This window comes from Chanodichthys erythropterus, chromosome 10, assembly GCF_024489055.1.
Source record: "Chanodichthys erythropterus isolate Z2021 chromosome 10, ASM2448905v1, whole genome shotgun sequence".
Lineage (NCBI taxonomy): Eukaryota > Metazoa > Chordata > Actinopteri > Cypriniformes > Xenocyprididae > Chanodichthys > Chanodichthys erythropterus.
The window spans coordinates 10,484,080-10,501,132 of record NC_090230.1 but is presented as its reverse complement, the minus strand read 5'-3'; the positions used below and the strand labels follow the sequence as shown (position 1 = coordinate 10,501,132).

Below are 17,053 nucleotides of genomic sequence, written 5' to 3'. Positions count from 1 at the left end.
TTTAAATAAATGATTTGATACAATGCACTTACTGTGTACATGTTTTTACATTGAACTTATATTAAAAAAAAATAAAAAATACCTGCATGTAATTACAGCTGTAAATAATTTCTGTAATTACATCTATAATTACAATGTTGACCTTCCCTTACACCCTTAAACCTACCCATACTACCAATCCTGTCCCTAACTTTACCCGTATCCCACCTCAATAGCAGCACAAGTGTTTTGCAATACAATATGAACACAATAAGTACACTGTTCCTAACTTTTTTTTTGTTGTAAGTGCATAGTATAAGACACCTTATATAAAGTGTGACCACTAAAACTATTAAAAATACTTTTTGTTCATTGATATAAGTGTTACCAATAAAACTAACTGAAATCAGGTTAAGCTGAAGTACTAAAACACACATACCCTCTGATCTATGGGTAACTTTGAATAGTTCAGGCACTCGTATTGGTGATATTATTATGGGATGGAAGACTCCCTTAAACTTCATGTCCAGACCTGAATAGAATAGAACAGAATGGGGGGAAATGTCACAGTGACCTGATAATGCCGAATTAGCAAACAAAAATACATTAGGTGCGACCACAATTTGCCCTTATGCAACCTATGTTGGTATTGCCCATGACAAGAGGGGCTTGTGGGTAATCAGCCTTCAGCTGGAGCAGCTCATCTAGAGATCCAGGGCTGATCCAGGTCATTCTCTCCCCACAAAACTTCTGACTGGTTTGGTCCTTGATCTCTGCCATTCTCTAAACACAAAATAGACCTTGAATTTTTATGTTTAAATGATAACAACATTTGAACTTCTGACAGGCAGCTTATCAAAGCTTAAAATCAAATATATAGTAAACTAGAGCTGAATGGTGACCTTGTTAAAGATTAAACATTAAACTAACATTTTATATCATGGTTACATAACCTACTTTACAATGAAGACGAATGAACAGTTTTGAAAAAGTCTGACAAACCATGAGCTCAGGAGGGAAGATCAGATCCTGGGTGGGGTCAAGGGGGAGCAGATCCTCTTTACGAAACAGCTCTGGCTGACTCTATTAAACACAAAAATTACTATTACATCATTCAATCCACTAAGTGCAAGTGTTTATTTATTAAGATTATTTATTTTTTATTTCTACAATAGATTTAAATGCATCCAAGGTCAAAAAACACTAATTTAATTTTCTCAGCGTGATAAAGGATTCGGTCTCTCTGAACCCCTCCTTTTTTCAGAGAGCCTACTCTGCTCTGATTGGTCAGATGGCCCAGTCTGTTTCTGTCTGATCTACCACTTACAGTGTGTGTCAGAAACTAAACGCCCATTACAATATCTGAATTTCAGCTCCGGATCTTTCTTGGGCGCTTGATGCAAAGTGATACGGACAGTAACGGTGATGTCGGTTTTACTGTATCAATTTGAATTTGAGTCCACATCCTTTTAAAGTGAATGCAAAGTGGATTTGCTTTTGCAGTGCTAAAAAAACAGCGTCTTCTCAACATGTTGTATGTTTTTACTGCAAATGAAAAGTAACTCAAAAGTCAAAGTGCAGCAGTAAAATAAAATAGGACAAAAGTGAGTGCAATAGTCAAGATAAGTATTATTTTAGTATCATTGAGATACTAAATGAAAAGTAACTCAAAAGTCAAAGTGCAGCAGTAAAATAAAATAGGACAAAAGTGAGTGCAATAGTCAAGATAAGTATTATTTTAGTATCATTGAGATACTATTGTAGTTTTTATAATTTTTTTTATTAATAATAATAATTATTATTAATATATTTGATTTTATATCTTATTTTATATTAGCTTTAGTAACTTGTAAAATGTATATAGTTTTTTTTAATAGTTTTTTATTTCAGTTTTAGTTGTAGTTATTTTAGTACATCAAGTTAAACTAAATTAAAGGTGTCCTAGAATGAAAAATTGAATTTACCTTGGCATTGTTGAATAAAAGAGTTCAGTACATGTAAATGACATACAGTGAGTCTCAAACACCATTGTTTCCTCCTTCTTGTGTAAATCTAATTTGTTTAAAAGACCTCAGAAAAACAGGCGCATCTCAACATAACACCGACTGTTACGTAACAGTCAGGATCATTAATATGTACGCCCCCAATATTTGCATATGCCAGCTCATGTTCCCAACATTATGAAAGGCATTAGACAGGGGCAGCCAGTATTAATGTCTGGATCTGTGCAAAGCTGAATCATCAAACTAGGTAAGCAAGCAAGAACAATAGCGAAAAATGGAGCAATAATAACTGACATGATCCATGATTACATCTTTGTAGTGATATTTATGAATTGTCTTTCTAAATGTTTCGTTAGCATGTTGCTAATGTACTGTTAAATGTGGTTAAAGTTAACATTGTTTCTTACTGTATTCACGGAAACAAGAGCCGTCGCTGTTTTCATTTTTAAACACTTGCAGTCTGTATAATTCATAAACACAACTTCATTCTTTATAAATCTCTCCAACAGTGTTTAATGTTAACCCTTTAGCCAAGGAGCTCTATCAAACTTATTCAGAATCAAATGTAAACATCCAAATAAATACTATACTCACATGATCCGACGCATGCATGCAGTATGCATTAAGAACATCTTGTAAAGATCCATTTGAGGGTTATATTAGCTGTGTGAACTTTGTAAATGCACTGCATTATAGTTGAGAGCTCGGGGGCAGGGAGCGTGCGATTTAAAGGGGCTGCGTGCTGAATCGGTACATAGTTAATGATGCCCCAAAATAGGCAGTTAAAAAAATGTATTTTAAAAAAATCTATGGGGTATTTTGAGCTGAAACTTCACAGACACATTCAGGGGACACCTTAGACTTATATTACATCTTGGAAAAACTGGTTCTAGGGCACCTTTAAAGGAACACTCCACTTTTTTTGAAAATAGGCAAATTTTCCAACTCCCATAAAATTAAACAGTTGAGTTTTACGGTTTTCAAATCCATTCAGCTGATCTCTGGGTCTGGCGGTACCACTTTTAGCATAGCTTAGCATAGTTCATTGAATCTGATTAGACCGTTAGCATCTCACTCAAAAATGACCAAAGAGTTTCAATATTTTTCTTATTTAAAACTTGACTCTTCTGTAGTTACATTGTGTACTAAGACCAACTGAAAATGAAAAGCTGCGATTTTCTAGACCGATATGGCTAGAAACTATACTACGCAATGATATTATGCAGTGCCTGTGACCCCCTGATTGAACAGGAAGCATGCCTTGCAACCATGGAGACATTTGTGAGAGATGCTGTGTAATATCATTGCACTGCTGCAGCCATGGTACAGCAGCAAAGTTCCTTGATTATTACGCCGGAATGAGAGTATAGTTCCTAGCCATATCGGCCTAGAAAATTGCAACTTTTCATTTTCAGTCGGTCTTAGTACACGATGTAACTACAGAAGAGTCAAGTTTTAAATAGGAACAATATCAAAACTCTTTGGTCATTTTTAAGCAAGATGCTATTGGTCTAATCAGATTCAATGAACTATGCTAAGCTATGCTAAAAGTGGTATTGCCAGACCTGGAGATCGGCTGAATGATTTTGAAAAAAGTGAAACTCAACTGTTTGAATACTCATTGTCCCTCTCTAAGGGAGTTGGAAAATGAGCCTATTTTCAAAAAAAGTGTTCCTTTAAAATGTGAAATGCTAACAACTAGCTGAAATGCAGTTTTTTATATTCTATTTCAGGTAACGTGTATGTATGTATAGTTTTGGTCAAGATGAAAATACTCACATTCTCTATAGGCTCCATGGATCCATTTTCACTGGCCAAACTGCATGCGGTGCCATTTAACTGACAACAGTTTTCACTCTATAAAAATAACCAAATTTTCTTTTTTATATCACGTGTTTCTTTAAGAATCGTAAATGCACATAAAATGCAACATGCAAATGTCAGTTATACTTCAAGTGAAAAAAAACAAAACAGAAAAGACTGTAACTGACTGTTACATCGAAAAAGTCACATTTTAATTGATGATGAACATGCAGTTAACATTACCAGAATGCGTATCACTAAATGTCAAACCAAAATGTTAAAAAAAATAAAAATAAAAAACACTGCATCGAAAAAATGCGGAGTCATAATGGGTCGCTTTGAGATGAATCAAGAATATTAGACACAGATAGAAACAGGAACGGTTGGGCAGCTCGGAACAAATCCATAAAGGATCTGGAATGTTATGCCACATGAGCGCCACATGATTCAGCTGCTGAAATATGTCAAATAAAGGATGAATCTTGACATCGGCACTGATCACCTCACAGAAGGTTCTGTAGCCATCAATGATGGGACGGTACCCTGTGCATCTGCATAAATTACCTGCAATGGGAACATTCATGTTTGGTCAAAGTGTTATTAAGGTTTTTGTAAATTTAAGATCGTGTTTGTGTCAATGTACCAGCGAGACCCTCCGTTATGTCTTCCAAAGTGGGCTGTGGGTTGTTTCTCAGTAATGAGTACATGGACATCACCATCCCAGGAGTACAGAACCCACACTGAGACCCATGAGCCTTTGCAACACGCTCCTGATGAACAAAACACACATAATGTCAATGATGTATTAAAGTGTCCACGATAATATTATGTTGACTATATACCCTGTAATGAAATAAAATATACATTTAATCACATAAATTAATTTAATAATTATATTAATTAAAGTAATACATATTTGCTTATATAATATTAATAAATTATATATATATATATATATATATATATATATATATGGGGTTGGGGAGTAACGGAATACATGTAACGGTATTACGTAATCAGGATACAAAAATCCAGTAACTGTAAATCGTAAAACAGTAACGTCAAAAATCGTAGTAATCAGATTACAGATACATTTTGAAAAAAGGGGGGATACTATCAGGATTACAATTGTTTCATTTAAAACTAAATAAATCATTATTTTGCCATAACACATATTAAGCGCTATTTGATTTTACAGTATTTCCTGGTTCTGTTGCCAGTGATGACTCACGCAAGCCACTTGCTGGTGCAAGTGCAAATAACACCCGTCTACAATCTCCTCAGATGCAGATTGAATCACTGCTGCTAGTTGAAACGATGCTGCCCGCAGGGAAAATACTTTCAATTCATGGAAATTTTGCTGTTATTTTGTTTTCAAAGAAGAAAATACAAACGACATAGTTGTACAGTGCAAAATCTGCCTTCCAGATATAAAAACACTTTCTTTATCAAAGGACTAAAAAATAATCTGCAATACCATACTGTAGCCACTAGATGTATGAATAGCCCTGTAATGCAGTTCGTAGATACGGAAAGAAGGAGGCGGGAACCGGCGAACTTTGTAACAAACTTGAATATAAAATAAACAAAGAACAAAATGAAAGTAATGCCGGCAGACGTCCGCGAACATAAAACATAAAATAAAGTCCAGGCCTGGTCCTCTCTCGTCCTTCACTGTCGTCGCTCCTCCTTTTATGCTCCCGGAGCTCCTCCGTGAGACTCAAGGCCTCCCAGGTGTAACTAGTTAACTCTCACGCCACCGGCCTCTATCTATCTATCTATCTATCTATCTATCTATCTATCTATCTATCTATCTATCTATCTATCTATCTATCTATCTATCTATCTATCTATCTATCTATCATCTATCTATCTATCTATCATCTATCTATCTATCTATCTATCTATCTATCTATCTATCTATCTATCTATCTATATTCAGGGCTGTGTATTCCCAAGTTGTGGAAATGAGACAGGATTGCTTAGTTTTAATAGGTTTTAAAAGTAACCAAAATGCTAAACATAAAAATTAAAGCAGAACAAACATAAAAAGAAATGTTTGATCCACGCTTGTTCAGTTTGTTTATGACCTGATGTGACTTTTATATTTTTAAGCTCTAAATAACAATAACGATAATAATATTGCAATAGATAATTTATCAGATTTGTAAAATATTTTTATTGTTGAGACCCATTCAAAAGTATGGAATGTGTAACATTTAAAAGCTTGCAGAAATTGAGAAGACATAATTAAAATTACATTTAAAAATGCAATTTATTTATACAAGTTTACCCCCCCCCCCCCCCCTTTCTTTTTCTCTCTCTCTCTCTCTCTCTCTAAATATATATATGTATATATATATATACAGTACAGTCCAAAAGTTTGGAACCACTACGATTTTTAATGTTTTTAAAAGAAGTTTCATCTGCTCACCAAGGCTACATTTATTTAATTAAAAATACAGTAAAAACAGTAATATTGTGAAATATTATTACAATTTAAAATAACTGTTTTCTATTTGAATATATTTCACAAAGTAATTTATTCCTGTGATGGCAAAGCTGAATTTTCAGCATCATTACTCCAGTCTTCAGTGCCACATGATCCTTCATAAATCATTCTAATATGCTGATCTGCTGCTCAAGAAGCATTTAATGTGTACAATTGTACAAAACATTTCTGTACAATATTTTTTTTTCAGGATTATTTGATGAATAGAAAGTTCAAAAGAACAGTGTTTATCTGAAATCTAATCTTTTGTAACATTATAAATGTCTTTACTGTCACTTTTGATTGATTTAATGCATCCTTGCTGAATAAAAGTATTCATTTCTTTAATTTCTTTTCAAAAAAATTAAAATAAAAATTCTTACTGACCCCAAACTTTTGAACGGTAGTGTATAATGCTACAGAAGCTTTGTATTTCAGATAAATGCTGTTCTTTTGAACTTTCTATTCATCAAGGAATCCTGAAAAAAAAAAGTACATAACTGTTTTCAACATTGAAAATAATCATAAATGTTTATTGAGCAGCAAATCAGCATATTAGAATGATTTCTGAAGGATCATGTGACACTGAAGACTGGAGTAACGATGCTGAAAATTCAGCTTTGCATCACAGGAATAAATAAACTTTGTCAAATATATTTAAATAGTACACAGTTATTTTAAATTGTAATAATATTTCACAATATTACTGTTTTTTACTATATTTTTAATTAAATAAATGTAGCCTTGGTGAGCAGACGAAACTCCTTTTAAAAACATTAAAAATCTTAGTGGTTCCAAACTTTTGGACTGTACTGTTTATATATATATATATATATATATATATATATATATATATATATATATATATATATATATATATATATATATATATATATATATATATATATATATATATATATGTGTGTGTGTGTCTGTGTGTGTGTGTGTGTGACCTTGAAGTAATCCAAAAGTAATCAGATTACGTTACTTTCATATTGTGGTACTTGGATTATGTTACTGAATACTTTTTTTAAAGAAGTAATTTGTAACTGTAACGGAATACATTTTTAAAGTAACCCTCCCAAGCCTGTATATATATATATATATATATATATATATATATATATATATATATATATATATATATATATATATATATATATATATATAAAAACACACACACACACACAAAATAATTTGAATAAATATAAAATATATACTATATGTATTTATATAATATAATTTTACATATATTTGTTTTATATATATATATATATATATATACAAACAAAATAATTTTAATAATATATAAGAAGTACAAATGAACACATACTTCTTAATTTCACACATAATTTTAATTCTAATAAATTAAAAACAGAAAAAGAAAAGGTTCGTTAACATCATTAAATGCAATTGCAGTTTAAGGTTTTATGGGATTTTGTTTTTATTATTAGATGAGGAAAAATTAAGTGTCATGTCACTAACCTAAATACAATCATGAAAAGAAGATCAGATGATATTTAAACTGTCTGTAACTTAACTTAGTTATAATTGGCACTGAGTGTAATCTATATTCTAAAATGATATATGAACTGGCAATAATCTGATATATTAATCTAGATAATAATCTGTCTGTATACTAATCTCATGATCTGGATCTCATAATCTGGATTGGACAGAATATAGATTATAACGTGAATCCAATACCTGGACCGGGTGTAGTTTGGTTTTGGTGCTTCCGATGCCTTCAACAGTCGTCACTGCCGCTCCATGAAGTTGGCACACAGGAAGCAGGCAAGCATTGACCGACGAATGACTGGTCAGTGAAGAAAAAAAAAATTGCTATTATGAGGTTTGTGCAACAAAAACTGATTTTTATCTAAAAGCATACAAATACTAGCAGTAGTCCTATATCCCTTGAGAAATAAAAAGGAATCTGACTAAAAACAGCCTAGAATTTGAGTTTGTGGTTGAATCTTAATTTACAAGTGTGAAAAGTGGGGGAAAAAAGAGTACCATCATGGGTCAGATACATTAATAAAACAGTGAGATAAAAAGAGAAAAGAAGAGAGAGAGAGAGAGAGAGAGAGAGAGAGTTAAATACTTGATGCTCTTGGTCTGAGGGTCGTATCTGGACACCATGACGGTACAGGCTCCACATCCTCCTCCACCACAGCCATACTTACTGCCTGTTAACAGCACTGAACACACACAAAGAGTGCAAAACTAAAGAAAGTTAAAATAACACAGAATTGCAAAATCTCCTCTAAAAATGATCCACAGTATCACTTCAGAATTAACATCAAATATATAAACAATCAAATTAATAATAAACATAATAGAAAATATGAATAATTTATAATAACAACAACAATAATAATACGCATATTTATTCAAACGTGTAAAAATACATTTCTGCCTCAGATAAGACAGCAACATAGTCTCAGGGTCTGGGTTCTTCTCCATTATCTGTCAACAAGAAGCATACACATGCAGATTACATGTAATTTATGCATATTCACTCTCTTTATACAGAATATTTCAAACGTAAACAGATTCAAATCGCAGTCTATATTCAAATTAGATTCAGTGCCTTTATTCGGATTATCTTTGTCTTTATGTCCTATGCATTACTTTAAGGATTGAACTTGACAACAGGTTCACAAGCAAACAAGTCTTTACAACCAATAAACACATGACCAGAAATTCTTCCTCAATACGTTTAGGATATGCATAAGTAAGCACCTTTTTCCCGTTGACATAAAAAATCAAACCATCGTTCCTGGTTTCTTCAGCCATTTCCTCAAAGTTTTCGCCCAATACAAAGCAACTGGAGCAGATCTGCGTGCTGTATCTCCAACAGGGTGAATGCAAGTGTAATCTCTCGTTTTCTGCAAACTAACAGAAAACTAGAAAAGTAAGCAAAGGCGGAGCTTATTTAGTGGAAGGTATTTAAGTTATCATTTATCTTATTAAATACGATACGAGTTTAAATAATCGTCAAAGTCAAAGTCAAGTCTAAACTCTTCTTTGTGTATTTGTGTAATTCGATGCTATTAAGGTGTCCCAGTATATTTATTACGTTATTGTTACTTTTCTCAGCGCTGACTGGTTGAACCAATAACAGCAGTTTGTGATTACTGAATAAGCGTTTAAATAAATAAATAAATATAGATAGATAGACTGCTTACATTACTGGTTTTGTTTACATATCAAGTACCAGTTCGTTCATTTAGATTAAAACTATGATACGTTTTAGTACAAAAATACCTAAGACAAAACCCGTTCTGAGATTTGAATGCAACTCAATCTTTTGAGCCACCGAATAGACCTTTTTCACACTTCCGGGTTTTTGGCTTCCGGAATGAGCAATAGGATCTGGCCAATAGGATCTGGCTGCAGACCATAAGCGAGTGGAGCTCAGCCAGATCCTATTGCTCACCTATTGGGTTACAGTGATAGATAGCCTCGATCAGAACCAGTTCGGGAATCAAAGTCGTTTTACGAATTAAATGTCTTGAAAATGTTTGAACGGTCTTGGTGAATTATTGGTGAGACTACAGAGCTCGCATTAAGAGCTAAATTTAATAAATAATTTGAAGTGATGGCGGTTAAACTGGTTAACGTTATATTCTTCGTGTATGTTTGGCGCGGCTGTGCATTATCGCGCTCCATGTGCTGTAAAGACAGTGTCTGTGTCTAAACGTGCATACTATGTGACATTATTAATATTCAGTACTATTTAGGGTGGATAGTATGCACATAATGAGATGTATAGAGTGTTTTTAGCGACGTGCTGGGGAAATGATCGACTGGTAGATCCCTTATCACACAAGCCTGATCCTCTGATTCGTGAAGCCGGACTGCTCGCACCATGATATTTCTGGATATAAACACTTCAGTCATCTCTCACTCATTTTCCTGTCGTCATCATCATAAAGTGTGTATTATGCGCAGCATTGTTGTGCTATTGCAACATGCAAAGACTGATAGTTGTGTACAGTGTGGTTTTGGAAATTATGTCTTAGTTTAATCATTTTAATCGATCAGGATTAATTATAACATATGCTTGAATGTGGGATGTGATGCCATATGAGACATGCTATATATTTTTTAAAACGTAGCTATAAAACTCACGACAATATTATGTATCTCACGACTTTATATCCCACATTAAAGTATATATTGGGAGTTAATTTTTTTAATTACTAAATTATATAAATGTTCGTAGTACGTAATACGATCTGGGAAATTGCTGAATGAGTAGCTGCGTAGCCTTTGCTGTATGACAGCTGGTGATATAAATCCATCTTCCGGTAAATTCGATCAACGGTCTGAGTGGCTGTATAAGCTACAAACAAGTAGAAAATAATTTATTTGGTGATTATACAAAAGCTATTTGGAAAACAGACAAAACAGAAAAGGTAAGAAGCGATATTTGAGAAAAGAGCATATCAATGTTATAGCCGTAGACGCATAGCGGAACTAACTTTACCCTGCGTCACGTGATTTCCGATTCTTGTGAAAAAGGTCTATTCAAAACGATTCGTTAAGCAGCTTTTACATATTTCTCTGTCCCTGGATTTCTGTTTTAGTTTCGTTTTGTCTTATTTGATTTAAAAAGACGAAATTGATGTAGATGGCAGAATTTGAGTTTTATTTTTGTATATTTAGCTACCATCAGATGGAGCCAGAGGCATAAATATAACAACTAAATCCTACCACGAGATGGCTCCAGACACCATGGCGTAATTAACGCATCTGACCACAAGGTGACGATATAAACAAGAGTAAAGGACTACTTAAGAATAAATGTATCATCTCCAGAATCAATCATACATTAAACAAAAGAGACTAATACAATGTTGGATTTTTCCACATTTTTAGTTAATCAGAAATGTTCCCATTTTAAACTGTACGAAAACACACTACACATATTACAGCAATTTCCCTGCAGGACTATAGACAGAATTTATTTTCGCTGTTAATGAGTCTCTAAGAGCTGAAAACATCAATACATTGTGTTTGCCGACCGTATGTATCTCCTGGAGCTGTTGAAATAGAAAAAAACACACACAGAGAACCCCTGCTGTGACCCCCTGTGAAGTGTGATCAGGGAACCCCAACAGAGATTACAGCAAGTTAATACCCTACACAGACAGAAATCTCTCCCTACAGGCGTTTTAGGATTAGCTCACACACTAACGCACATACAAAACATGCACATATGCACTTACGCGCAAGAGACCACGCTGAGAAAAACAATAAACTCAACCACTTAACACACACAAAGATGTTAAATGTGAAATTGAATTAGCCAGACACATGCAGTTTGCAGTTTAAACACTAGTGGACGCTCATGTTAAGTGAAGGTCCACACCCAAATAGCGCCAAAACTGTCTATAGATCTAAAACAAACAAACAAACAAAACAGCTGTTCAATTTGACCTTTGAGTTACCACATATTTAAACTCCCGTGAAACAGGAAGGTGTGGCTGGACAATGTCCTAATCCTAGTCACCCTGGTGTGTTAAAAATATTAATATGAGTGGGAATATACTTAAAGGAATATTTCAACCAAAAATGAAAATTCTGTCATTATTTACCCTCAAGTTGTTCCAAACCTGTATGAATTTCTTTCTTCAGTAGAAGAATATGAGTAACCAAACAGCTGATGGACCTCATTGACTTAAAAGTAAAAGTGACTTCACTTATCACACACACTTATCACACACACACACACACACACACACACACACACACACACACACACACACACACACACACACACACACACACACACACACACACACACACACACACATCAAGAGGTATCAAGAGTGGAAAAGAGCGCTGTTCATTCACAACCCCCACCTACATTTCCTGCTAGTACTGAGACTCAAACCCACAACCTTCAGGTTACAAGTCCAACTTGAGGTTGAGTAAATGACAGAATTTTCATTTTTGGTTGAACTATCCCTTTAAGAGATATTTTACTCATATGATTGAGAGAGTGAATGTGTCCTTTGTGTTGTATCAGTCTAAATCGGTTAATGAGTAGTTTTGTACTAGGGCATTGACTTCAGCTGGTAAATTTTGAGGGACAGTGGCAAAGGTTAAGCTAGACACAAGGTTACACATTGCAAATCATGGCAATGGAATGTTTACTTTCACTCGATATGACCAAAAGTCTTCGATTATTTGCGAATCATGTCAAATGGCTCACTTCAGGAAATTGTACTAGCGCGCAGCTTTAGCCGCTGCACAACATCACTTAGCTAGTACAGCTAACCTTGCTAAAATATGTCTCTGAAACAGCATCCCAAGCAACAGTTGAAACCTAATCATATTTTTCACATGACAGACATATGCTGTTTATGTTTTGAAGCAAAGCAGCTGGTTTGAGATGGCTTGACTCTCATGTGGTCTTTGGGGGCTTTTTGAGCCGCAAATGATGTTTGCTAAAAAAAAAAAAAAGTTATCTTTGTCCAAATTGCATGAGACTTTGTATGGTGGTTAACACTTTTAAGATCTACAAATAAAAAATAAAAAACTGGAATGATATCTTGTTTTTATGTTAGTGTAAAAAAAAAAAAAAAGTTGCACTCATGGTCTTTGGGGCCCCAAGCAACAAAATGTAATTTTGTAACAAAAAAAAAACAAAAAAATGTTTTGTTTTTATTTTATTTTACTCTGTGTATTAATGTTTTCACTCACATTTGTGCAGATTTTGGAGGGTTTATGATATATTTTTTTTTAAATTTATATAAATAAATAAATACATTTTTAAATACAAATACATTTTTGAATAGGTTTTTATACAAAAACAGCTTTTTATGTAAAATTCACTTTATAAAAGACCCACATTTCTAACTTTCATTCATGGGGATAACATGGATAATTTGACATAGTTTAGTGTAAGATTTTAGCCCATCTTTTGGAAAATGCAGTTTTAAATGTAAAAAATGATCACTTTACCACCAGTAGTTTGCTGCAGAGTTCCACTATTTGCTATTTTACTGAAAAGACATCTTTTCACAAGTTTTTTTTTGCAGTTGAATCCAAATGAATCCAACTTTATATAAAACTTTATATATAAATAAATATGTTTTTGTTTTGTGAAAATGAGTTTTATTCTCATATGCATTTTGCTTGTCAAGCAATTTGTATTGATTTATTTATTTTGTAATTCATATTTGGCCAATGCCTAGATTTGTTTGTAGGTGTATGGTGCTAAACGTGTTCATGTACTGTTCCTCCTCTCTGTTTTTCTTCATCCCATCCCCCTCTTTTATGAAAAGAAAGACACATCTGCTTTCCATCACACCTTTACAACCGTGACTCCCTTTCTCTTTTGTTTTGTCTCATACTTCTTTCATCTCTATCCAGTTTCTTCACTCTCTTTCTTCCTTACCTCCCTTACCTCTTGCTCTTTGTTCATCATATTTCCTATAATCTCTTTCTGCTTGATGTGAACCTAGTAACTTCTGTAATTACAGCTCTGGATCAGTTAACTGTGAGCTTGTTAGCTTAGTTTGTATGTAAAGTATCTCTCTCTCTCTCTCTGTGTGTGTGTGTGTGTGTGTGTGTGTGTGTGTGTGTGTGTGTGTGTGTGTGTGTGTGTGTGTGTGTGTGTGTGTGTGTGTGTCTTTACTTAGGACTTGTAATCACAGACCAAAGCATTGGAGATGCTGACAGAAGCAAACTACTGTTCAGCTAATCACAGTCTAGCTTAGGACTTTTGTGAACACAGTTACAGTGGATTCTGTCAATATAGATATAGGAATAACCTCTCCACCAGTCTTCTGATATTGATATGTAATTTGGTTGGGTTGAATGTACTGTACCATCTTCTATTGTTTTGCAAAACAGGTGGATCTTCTCCAAAATCACGTTTGGTTAAGCTAATGTTTTGCTTTTTCCGGCCCATTCGGGATGTCAAACAGTCTGAAATTCATTTGGTAGCACATAAACTGAACACTTAAACTTTAGTTATCTGTTTTTCATAAAACATTTTTCACTGCATTTATAACCACATGCTTCTGTCTGTTATTATCTGAGATACAGCTGCCTATTAGTCATGATGCGAAACAAAGAAGTTCTGTTTATAGGCTGATCAATTCGACATGCAGGCGTTTTGCTCTGCCGAAACATCCAACAAGTGGTGTTCAAAATAGTCTCATAAAGGCCATGCATGCTCATCCATGATAAATCATTGGAAAACCATTTAATCAATAGGCTATATACACACATTAAGTATCACTGTGGTAGTATTATAGTTTTTATGTATTTTTTGTATGTCCAAATTCACAGTATTCAAAAAACATTATGGGAAAGTCCCCAGATGACCTACTACTTCTGCCGAGATTCTGAAGTGCGCATTCAATGGACACTTTAATATCCCATAAGGCCACGGGAGTGGATTTATGAAAGGCAGTTAAGTGGTGACGCTGAAAAGTCACATGACAGTAATAACATGGTGGATGTAGTATGCCCGTAATTCTAATTCAAGTGTAGTACCTCAGTATGCGATTTCAAATGAAGAGATGGAGAATTCTAATGTTAAACTAAATCACATTTACTAGCTTGTAATATTATGTGTTGTTTTAATGAGTAACAATATAGTAGAAACTCGATTTTAAGTACATATGCTAAAATTATGCTAGTTGTCGGTGGCTGTAGTTACAGCATTTAATGCATTGCTACACAGGTTTTATGGTGTTATGGGTGGTTGCTAGGAAGTTTAGCTCATCCCCAAGTCTCTATCTCAGGCATTTAGCATGCCTTACTTCAACAAGTCTGAAGCACAAATGGTGCTGACAAGTCAACCCAAAGATTAATACCTTAGTTTAATGGTTTGTACAGATTTCTAGTATTAGCAACCACATATATGTTTAACTTAGCAAACACCAATTAAAAGATGTTAGCATTGCTAGTCTTTGTCAGAAACTTTCAGTCATACGAAGGGCACCAAACTGAGCTTGTTTACTTCAGTAAGCAAATGAGGGCTCTTGGCCATTGTCAGCAGTGCGGCAAACGGCAGGCTCGGGACTGTCCTGAGGGAGCTAACATTTGCAGTAGCCTTTGAAAGGTCCTACAGAGAGAGGTTTCTCTTTAGCTAATGAAAGGGAGGATCGCTAGGGGGACACTTAGCTTTCATTACTTTCCTGAGAGAGCGTAATGCACTTCAATGTTGCATTAATGTCCTCAGGGGCGCCTTCTAGGTATAATATGTCACTTTTATCAAGAAAAGGGTTGAAAGTATTCATGCCCTTTTCTAGGTGGAGGGAAGTGCTCTGATTTTATGGCTTGCAAAAGGAAACCCATATGTGTTTTAGTGCAGTTAGGCTGATGGCTTGATAAGAGTTGTGGGTCACTATTAAAGTGCTTGGTTGTGCTAGTAAATGATTGAACTTTTGTTTGTTGGTGTGTGGAGTTAGTGGTTTTAAACTGTATAGCTCCAACAGTAGAGCGCATAGCAATGCCAAGGTTATGGGTTTGATTCCCAGGGAAAGCATGAACTGATAAAATGTATACATTGAATATAAGGTTTCTTTGGATAAAAACTAAATATAAATAATATAACTTTCACCAATTACTTTTGCAAAAAAAGTTTGATTTCATTCCTATTTGCTCTTGCTTCATAAGGACTAGTGTTCATTTTCCCTCTGAAATACGGCACATTACAGATGTTGAATGTTAATGTTGCCTTTAATGCTCTCAATGCTATATTTGTTTACACATTTGAATCAAACACTATTTCAAATTGTTGACCCTATAACCGTCAAAGACATGCATACACCCACCTGCGCATGCAGACGCGCATTGGAAAACACTTTGCTCTCTTTGTTGCATTTATTTAGGTCAGAAGAATGAAGCACCCAGAGTAAAGCCGGTTACGAGTTGCTCTGAAGAACCGTGTACATGTGAAGCCCCAAAGCGTAGCTCTTCTGGGGAACTCAATGTATGTGCTTCCTGGCAGACTCGTTAATCTATAGAGCCGCTCTGTACGGCTCAGAAATAGGTCAAAGCTGAGACTAGGGTTTTATATGAGTGTGTAATATGTGTGTGTGTGAGTATGTTTCACGAGTATGTTTCACCTAATTCTGTCTGCACTGTGGTTGTCATTACAGAAGATAAGAATCATATGGCTTCAACCGACTCTGTTTTTATGGATACATAACTAACTCTTTCTGTTGGTCAAATGCCCCATTCTGTTAGCCGGGCTCTTTTAAACATTCAGACTGTGAATTATGCACGGTGTGATGGTGTATTTAAGAGCCTGACGTGTTTGGAACTAGCAGCAGCTAGCTAGAATTTAGCTTGCTTGAAAACTGTAGTTAGTTAGACCCAAAAAAAGGTGTTTTTTTGTTAATGTGAATGATACTTGCCAGTGCAGAAGACATTGCCATGTTGCTAGGTGGTTGTTAGGGTGTTGCTAAGGTGTTCTGGGTCAAAAGAGTTCCATCTTTTAAAGATTAAGACTGACTTGTGCAGTGTGTGATATTGTATTTAAGAGCCTGATGCGTTTTGAAAGTAGCAGCAGCTAGCTAGAACTTACAGTAGCTAGAAATTGTAGCTATCTAGATCCCAAAATTTTTTTTTGTTTTGTTTTTGTGAATCTAAATTAAACTTACCTGTTGCTAGGGTGTTGCTAAGGTTTTCTGGATCAAAAGAGTTTGCTCTTTTAAAGATTCAGACTGTGACTTTTGCGGGGTGTGATATTGTAATTAAGAGCCTGACATGTTTGGAGCTAGCAACAGCTAGCTAGAACTTA

General features: G+C 34.6%; 1 protein-coding gene across 5 annotated transcripts in view; it reads right to left on the bottom strand.

Moving 5' to 3' along the window:
* Positions 1-11,985, bottom strand: part of aox6 (aldehyde oxidase 6) — a 30,641-nt gene extending 18,656 nt beyond the window's left edge. The window contains exons 1-11 of one of the 5 annotated variants that reach the window (XM_067395987.1): positions 9,468-11,985; positions 9,022-9,174; positions 8,688-8,745; positions 8,381-8,477; positions 7,984-8,092; positions 4,429-4,555; positions 4,288-4,349; positions 3,762-3,839; positions 982-1,062; positions 618-762; positions 419-511 (exon numbers count right to left, since the gene is read on the bottom strand). In XM_067395987.1, coding sequence (XP_067252088.1) covers positions 419-511; positions 618-762; positions 982-1,062; positions 3,762-3,839; positions 4,288-4,349; positions 4,429-4,555; positions 7,984-8,092; positions 8,381-8,477; positions 8,688-8,745; positions 9,022-9,075 — 904 coding nt within the window. In that variant the 5' untranslated portion in view covers positions 9,076-9,174; positions 9,468-11,985. Of the gene's footprint in view, positions 1-418; positions 512-617; positions 763-981; positions 1,063-3,761; positions 3,840-4,287; positions 4,350-4,428; positions 4,556-7,983; positions 8,093-8,380; positions 8,478-8,687; positions 8,746-9,021; positions 9,300-9,467 lie in introns of those variants that run through there. The other 4 variants (XM_067395988.1, XM_067395989.1, XM_067395986.1 and 1 more) reach the window with 4 other exon arrangements.
* Between the last annotated feature and the right edge of the window lie 5,068 nt (positions 11,986-17,053).